The sequence below is a fragment of the Triticum aestivum genome, chromosome 1B, assembly GCF_018294505.1.
Source record: "Triticum aestivum cultivar Chinese Spring chromosome 1B, IWGSC CS RefSeq v2.1, whole genome shotgun sequence".
In the NCBI taxonomy this organism is placed as follows: Eukaryota; Viridiplantae; Streptophyta; class Magnoliopsida; order Poales; family Poaceae; genus Triticum; species Triticum aestivum.
In genome coordinates, this window is record NC_057795.1 from 161,950,168 (window position 1) to 161,958,039 (window position 7,872).

General features: G+C 42.5%; 2 protein-coding genes across 2 annotated transcripts; one reads left to right on the plus strand and one right to left on the minus strand.

Moving 5' to 3' along the window:
* The first annotated feature begins 1,315 nt into the window (after window positions 1–1,315).
* On the plus strand, window positions 1,316–3,383 carry LOC123113531 (GATA transcription factor 17). The gene is made up of 3 exons (XM_044534807.1): window positions 1,316–1,557; window positions 1,660–1,764; window positions 2,558–3,383. Exons 1-3 carry the CDS (start codon window positions 1,537–1,539, stop codon window positions 2,870–2,872), a joined length of 441 nt encoding a protein of 146 aa, XP_044390742.1. The 5' UTR covers window positions 1,316–1,536; the 3' UTR covers window positions 2,873–3,383.
* Window positions 3,384–4,035: 652 nt separating this feature from the next.
* LOC123113549 (nifU-like protein 4, mitochondrial) lies at window positions 4,036–7,834 on the minus strand. The gene is made up of 6 exons (XM_044534825.1): window positions 7,589–7,834; window positions 7,079–7,240; window positions 5,744–5,919; window positions 4,978–5,081; window positions 4,776–4,887; window positions 4,036–4,460 (listed from the first exon to the last, which is right to left on the minus strand). Exons 1-6 carry the CDS (start codon window positions 7,773–7,775, stop codon window positions 4,395–4,397), a joined length of 807 nt encoding a protein of 268 aa, XP_044390760.1. The 5' UTR covers window positions 7,776–7,834; the 3' UTR covers window positions 4,036–4,394.
* Window positions 7,835–7,872: the final 38 nt, after the last annotated feature.

The window sequence follows — 7,872 nt, forward strand, 5'->3', positions numbered from 1 at the left end:
CCGCGCCATACTCCATAATTTAGTTAGTATTTCATCACGCTGAATTGCTTCCGAGTGGGCGCAAATACACAACATATTATGTATACCCTATGACTTAATGTTCGGTCATAGCTATAGATGAAGCGACTCCTAATCATGCTAGGATTGTAAGGAACATGGATTTAAGGTTACAAGATCATGTCATGCAAAGGATAGGCTTAAAAACTACTCCATCCATATCAAAATATAAGACATTTTTGTAGACTAGTTTAGCCTACCAAAGCATCTCATATTTTGGTATAGGTAGTATCTAAAATAACATATCAGTTAAATCGAAGGGTTTAAAATCAGGGAACTATGAGTTCAAGTTTCGTGTTAGTAGCAACAAAAAGAAAGAAAAGAGACCGGACCACATTATCACTAACGTCAGCAGATAAGGAGGAGCAAAAGGCGGTGAGCAAACTAGATAGTGATTTTTATTTGAAAAACATGGAACTATGAGTTCAATTTTTGTCGTACTAGCAATAATAACAATAAGCAAAAAGATGGAACACATTAACAACAACATCAGCAGCAGATAAGGAGGGACAAACATCGATTATCAAACTAGATAATAAAATTTTATTTGAAAAATAGGTAGCTATGAGTTTGATGTTAGCCCTACTATGAACAATAACAAAATAAAGAGATGGAAACGCATTAACACGCATTAACACCAGCACCAGCAGATACGGAGGGACAGAAAGCGGTGAGCAAAGTAGATAACGGTCTAGCCACAACACATATGACCTTATACATATAATCAAACCACATGTTTCGTCACTCCTACAAAAAGAAAGGCTGAGCATTTATTTCTGCTCCAATATTATGTAACAAAATTTCCATGCTAGGATTGGATGTTTATGATGGACTTTTATCCTCGGAATTTGATGGAAGGTTCAACTATGTTGTTGCTACGATGTTATCAACAAATTTCAATATGAAAGCAATTATAGCAATATGGGCAGCGAGCTACTATACAATGTGTGTTCTCCATTCTGAATCTGATGGACCTTTCCACTCTGTCGCTACAATGTTAGCAACAAATATCAATATGAAAGTAATTATAGCAACTTTAAACGGGCTTGTATTGAACTTATTCGTCATAAAACCACATGTTTTCATGCTCGGCAAAAAATGTGGAGGATCCATTTTTGCTCCGGCGTAATCCGCAACGAGACCGTCCGCTTCATATTTACCCGAAATGGGGGTACTTTTCGCTCCGTTTTCGCCCTTGTTGCTAGCAACGGATAAGGAGACTAAGAACATATTAATACCGGGGCTAGAAGATAAGGAGGGAACTTGTACAAGTACCCTACCAACTTGCAGCCTAGCCAGAGATCAAATACAAAACTTGCAGCCTAGCCTTGGTTGCTATCTCTTCTCCTCTCCCCTCCCACCCCAACTACTCTCTCCCCTCCCACATACGCTTCCTCAAGAGAGCAGAGCAAACCCAGCACGACACCCTCATCTCCGACCAAGATCACCGCCGAGCAGACCACCCGTCCAGCGCCGCCGATGGATTCGTCTCACCACAAGGTTCATCTCTCTGCCCAGCCGTCTTCTAATTGAAAAAAAAAAAGATCTGTTTATGCTCTGTGGCTGCTGATGTATTCCTGCCCTCTGCCTCGTCTCCCTCAGGTGATCGGGGTCGCTCCGGCGGCGGCGGAGGGAGGGAGGATGTGCTGCGTCGAATGCCGCACCACCACCACTCCCATGTGGCGCAGCGGGCCAACGGGGCCGAGGGTGAGTTCCTCACTTTTCCCCTCTTTTTCCTTTCTTTCTTGTTTGTGCTGTGGCCTTGTGGGGGAGGTGATCGGTGGTGTCAACCATGGCCTGATCACCACAGTTCTTGCGGTTCATACTGCGATCATGTGATCGATTCTTGATTATATCGTCCAACCTGTTCCTAGAGCGATTATGCTAGGAATCATTAGCGTCCCTGGTTTTGTCAGAGTAAGATCATAAGATAGGGTGGCGATTTTAATCCGGGTATTTGCGTGGGAGAGGAAGATCATAAGATATGGCAGCGATTTTTATCTAAAAAAAGATATGGTGATGATTGTTCTAATCAGGGCAGCTTGGAGCTTTGGATAAAGTCCCACGGCAAAGGAAAAAAAAAAGGAATCCGTGTGTGTACTCAGTTTTGATTCCATTTGGAGGTTAGGTGAGCTGTTCCTCGCAACAGTGCTAACCTCCAATCCCCCCTAATATTCCCAAGTGGCATGTCTGAGATGGGATATTTAAAAAGGGGCCAGCTTTTCTCTGGTTGTTTTCTATTGGTTGGGCCAATTCTTTAAGGGATATCCTTATCACCATGATAGTTTTTCACTTCATTCTGGCACTGAGCCATGCACCCATCAACCAGTAATCTCTCTTTTCTCGTTGGCAAAACTGATATGTTTCCCTGATCTGAAAAGTAACAATGGAGTTAGTGGTCCTTATTGTGGTCCTAGTCCGATGACAAAAATAAAACTGAATGTGTATTGAACATTTTTTTTCTGAATTATGTATTGAACATTTTTCACTTTGATCGTAGACGCTTTGCAACGCGTGCGGGATCCGATACAGGAAGAAGAGGAGGCAAGAGCTAGGTCTCGACAACAAGCCGCAGAACCAGCAGCTGAACCAACAACAACAACAGCAGCAGCAGCAGCAACAACAACAACAACAACAAGAAGATCACGGAGAGGCAACAAGTGCAGTAAAAGACAGCAGCAGCAGTACCAACAACAAAAGCAACAGTCTCCAAGTGGTGAAGAAGAAAAGGACGGTCTCAATGGGGGTGGAGGAGGCTGCATTCTTGCTCATGGCCTTGTCCTCCTCATCTACACCCCCACTACTACATGGCTGACGACCCCCCACAATTGGTGCGCCGTGTACATACATACATGATATACAAGGCAGCCTAAACAGACCACCAAGTGATTCCAAACCAGTCATACAGATTTCTTAGATGGATTATCAGGATGGAGCAGCAGGGAAATGATGTCTATTTCAGGCCGATGATGTTGATGTGATGGGGGGCTGGATTTTGTATTTGGATCCACCTGCGCCGTAGATCTTGGATCGTGTCAGTGTGTCGCATTCGAGACCGAAAGGGAAGGTGCTCTGGGGCAAATGTTTGCGCCGGAGAGGGAAAAGGCTGGTCAGTGGCTGTATGTTTGTTGGTAGGCTCAACTGTGATTAGTCCAGAGTTTGTTTTAATTTTACCCCTGATTCAATGTGTCCCCTATTTTCTGTTTATTTCCATGTAAGTGTTTTGTTTCCATTGTTAATTCAGAAGGATGGGTGATCAAAAGCAAGCATTGCCCTCCTTCATGTGTAATAAAGATCAATCAATAAAAATGATTCATTCCTTTCAATTCAATCAGTGCAAATCAAGACAGAAGTTTGCTTTTCTTATGCTGATTGATGCTGATGAATCCAGAATTTATTTGCAGCCCATAACCATTCATGCATATGCAAATGCAAAACATACAGTACATACAAAGCAGAAATAACCACCATGAAATTACACCTGTCATGCCAAAGTGATAACCTTTGGTGTTAGTTAGAGACAAGCTCAGCATATACAGAGTTGGACAAAAGGAAAGATCAATCCAACTGTCACTTTATTCAGCCCTACTGCAGTTGATGTTGGTTCAGGCTACTGCTGCCTCTCTACCATGTATGATAGTCTGCTGCCTCTCTATCAGAGTTTGTTTTAATTTTACCCCTGATTCATGTGTTTCACATTTTCTGTTCATTTCATGTATGTGTTTTGTTTCCATTGTTAATTGAGAAGGATGGGTGATTAAAAAGCAAGCATTGCCCTCCTTCACGTGTAATAAGGATCAATCGAATAAAAATGATTCATTCGTTTCAAATTCAATCAGTGCAAATCAAGAGAGTAAATTTGTGTTCCTTACACGGATTGATGCTGATAAATCCAGATTTTATTTGCAGCCATAACCATTCTTGCAGAGGCAAATGCAAAACTTACAAAGTACATATACATAGCAGAAATAACCACCATGAAATTACACCTGTCATGCCAAAGTGATGACCTTTGCTATTAGCAAGCTCAGCATATAAAGTGTTGGACAAAAGGAAAGATCAATCCAACTATCACTTTATTCAGCCCTACTGCAGTCGATGTTGGTTTAGGCTACTGCTGCCTCTCTAGCATGTACGATAGTCTGCTTCTTGCACACATCTGATCAAAATTACAACCATCTAATCATCACAAAAACTCCAGGCTACTCCTGGTTTATCTCACAAAATATAGTGGTAACCTATGGTTTTAAGAGTGGTTTAAATTCTCCGGGACGTTTCATGCGTAGCATGGTTTCCCTGAACAGCATGTCACATGGTTGCGATTTAAATGTAAAAACTCATTCCATCTGGCCAGCCAGTTCAGCTTCCTCATCACCATCAAACTCTTGCTCCACTCCTTTCACCTGCCAAAGAATGGAACATTGAAGTTTGTGAAGCCTGCCAACGGCGATATATTGATCAAAGATGAACAAGTTACTCTTTTAGGCAAGCTGGGCATAAGAAGAAATGACAATGGCAACAGATTTCTTGAATAGTACTCCCTCTGTCCCTTAATATAAGACACGTTTTGTATTAAGGGACAGAGGCAATACCAGATAACCAGTATTCTAGCTATCAAATAATGGACAACCTTTTTCACTGAACACACACACACACACACACATAAACACACACTGGGAGCTGTTTCAAGAAGCGGGAAACAAAGCACTGTATATTACCTCGGGCACATAGTGCATGAGCATGTTCTCTATGCCAGATTTCAACGTGACTGATGAACTCGGGCAGCCACTGCAGGCACCTTGCATTTTTAGCTTCACTATCCCTGTTTCTCTGTAAGGATAGCATCACAGTGAGACAATGTAGCCAACATTCTTTAAAATCAGCATCATGCATGAACATCAGGAGAGGGGAGGTACTAACGGCTCAAATCCTCGGTATTCAATGTCACCACCATCATCTTGAACAGCCGGACGAATGCGGGTCTCCAATAGTTCTTTTATCATAGCAACTATTTCTGAATCATCCTTCGATACAGACAAACGTTGCATGGCAGATTTAGAATCTCAAGCACAGGTTTTCAATTATTCATGATGACAAATGTTATTTTGCTTCCCCACAGAGAACAAAAAATATTGTGTCAGTGCTACTGATACCTATCTTCCTGTCAGACACAAGACTTAACAGTATGAACATTCTGGATTTAGGTCGTAGTATAGATTTGTAAAATTAGCATTATCCAGAGGTATTGTGCTCATGGTGTGAGCCTTGATTCACAACACCAACAACTGCCGTGCTGAAGATAACCAGACGGCATGGATGCGGTGCTTAGGTCTCTGACCTCTCCTAATACGATTGGACTTGCTAGATCTTTCCTAAGACAACTGGAATCTTCCATAGTTTTGTACTTTCCTAGTGAACTCTTAGTATCCTTCTCCCTCATGGACTTATGTTTTATATTGTTACTGTATGCATATATCTTGCATAAAACCAATACCGTTTATACTTCACACCCTAGATGACCACTTCCGCAAAAAGCGATACGACTAAAAAGCCCAAAAGTTCTGCCTACAGTGTCCTTTTCTTATAATTGTAGTTTAGAAATAATGTATGACACAAGAAATGACCATGCTGCACAAGAACAAAGCTATAGAAACAAACTACGAATAGAAAGAATGTGCATGAATACCTCATGAATTGCTGTGTCCATAGCAGCTGCGGTATTTGAGTCCAGGAAAAGTGGCTGTCCAGATGAGTAGAAATCCATTATCGCAGCAAATACCTCAGGCTTAAGATAATCCCATGAAGTCTCGTCAGATTTTGTCACAGTTACAAAATCAGATCCAAAGAATACTCTCGTAACGCCTGCATAAAAATTGCATCCAGTCAATATCATGACCGAATGGAATATTTCACTGAGAAATTTTGGTGCCAATTTCAGATGTTGTGCTGTGAAATCTTTACTGTTACACATTTACCAATCCTAGGATTTATTTGTTGTTATGGTTCCAAAGAATATACCTGAAGTAATTAATATGTTCGAAAATACAGTATATTAAAATGTGAGATTATAGGCCAACAGAATGCCAAACTAAGCCTGAAGCATTTGCATGGATATGCTATTTTTTAAGAAGTCAATATCCCTTATTAAACAATGACAAAGTTGCACATCCGCATCATGTTGACACATTTTGAAAAACAAAGAACCATCAGCTCAAATATGTCTTGCCTAACAGATTTCAAGATAAGATCAGGATTCTTGCTTTTGGAGTAGCTTCCTTCCACCCTTTGGACCATTCCAACTATGTGTCTTTTCGCATATTATTCTCCAAGTTTAACCCAGCTCACTGCCTGCATGAAGTTATCATGCCCTTTGCCCACGTTAAATAGATCTCCCTCAATTATTGTATTCAAGTCCCCTTTCTTTTCTTTCGTGCCCAAATGGTTGCTTGGATATCCAACAAACCATAACGCTTACTTGGTTGCTAATTTATTCGGTAAGAATTGTGAACAGAGCTCTCTGTAGTTTGTAAGCCATTTTTCCAATTACATCTCAAAATAGTTCCCTTTAATAGCTAAAGGGCTTTTAGTTTAACAACAGAAGGTAAACGCGACAAAATGAAAAGGAAAACTATAAAGTAATTGAACAGAAGGAATAATTAACATTGATTCATTCAAGAATACTGTTTATCAAACATGGAAGACTAAAAAGATCAGTTCGTCCAACTCAAATTCAGGGCAGTGCACAACCTCATATGCCCTTACAAGTAAACCTCCTATACACATAGGCTCGCATGTCATAGACACGGAGCGCCTGTTTGTAATACCAAAGGGGGGTGGGGGTAGGTTTTTCAACTTTGCAGGGGCATGTAAGGACTAAACCCAAATTCAATACACAGCAACAGATTGCTTGTTGTGAAGACGGTAACTAACTGATTAACACGAGGACTGGTAAATACCTAAACTGAAATGCTGAAATATAAAACAAACACAGTAGATGACTAGGGCGGCAGGAATGATGTACCTTCTATCGCAAACAGCGCCTTCGCCAAAGGAGATGTCATGGCGGTCCGAGCATGAGGGAAATCAGAGCTCCCAACTTCCATAACCGGCTTTCCAGGATGGAACATGAGCGACTGCGGGTTGGGGGTCGACTGCGTCTGGATGAACATGGTCCTCTTCTGCCCTGTCCATGACACCAATTTTGCAACCAAACAAACATGAGCACATGAGCTAAGGCACTGAAACCAACATATTCACGAACAATCAGGTCGTCTAATGCAAGAACAAGATCGCCTAAGTGGAGCCCATTTCAGCTCAATGCAATGCAAGCAATCAGAGAACATTGCTGAGCTACCAACGAACGCGTCGTCGCTCAGATGAAGAAACCGACCTACCACGTGGTAAACTAATTCGCTAGCCGACCCTAAAGTTCACATCTCCACGCGTCCAATCCGTCAATCCGACCTCCCTAGCATGCCAACCTCGCAGCGCCAAATTCGACACAAGGAGAAGGGGAGCGGCGAAATCTAACCTCCGAGCCGATCCCATGGGGAAGGAGGAGCGGGGTTCCTGTGCGCGGCCTGGCGCGCGAAGGGCGGCGAATTGAGGCGGTCTAGAGCGCCGCCGGCCGCCGACGAGAGGAAGCGCGGCGCGGGGAGAACCCGCCTCTGTAGGATCTGGGACACGAGCGCGAGGGCCCTCCTCCTCGCCATCGCCATTCTTGCCTCTGCTTGCGTTGCGCTCTTCTCTTCCTCTTCCTCTAGGTCGGCTGACAAATTCGTTCCTTCTTCTTGGGCCGGTGCTAAGATTCTCGGC

Bases quoted from the DNA above. Each gene is read 5' to 3' on its own strand.
- LOC123113549 (XM_044534825.1), bottom strand. From the start codon at position 7,775: ATGGCGATGGCGAGGAGGAGGGCCCTCGCGCTCGTGTCCCAGATCCTA. The intron at 7,241-7,588 runs GTTAGATTTCGC...TGTCATGGACAG, and splicing joins CCCATGGGATCGGCTCGGAG to GGCAGAAGAGGACCATGTTC. The intron at 4,461-4,775 runs GTAATATACAGT...ATTCTTTGGCAG, and splicing joins TCATGCACTATGTGCCCGAG to GTGAAAGGAGTGGAGCAAGA.
- LOC123113531 (XM_044534807.1), top strand. From the start codon at position 1,537: ATGGATTCGTCTCACCACAAG. The intron at 1,558-1,659 runs GTTCATCTCTCT...CGTCTCCCTCAG, and splicing joins TGGATTCGTCTCACCACAAG to GTGATCGGGGTCGCTCCGGC. The intron at 1,765-2,557 runs GTGAGTTCCTCA...CTTTGATCGTAG, and splicing joins GCGGGCCAACGGGGCCGAGG to ACGCTTTGCAACGCGTGCGG.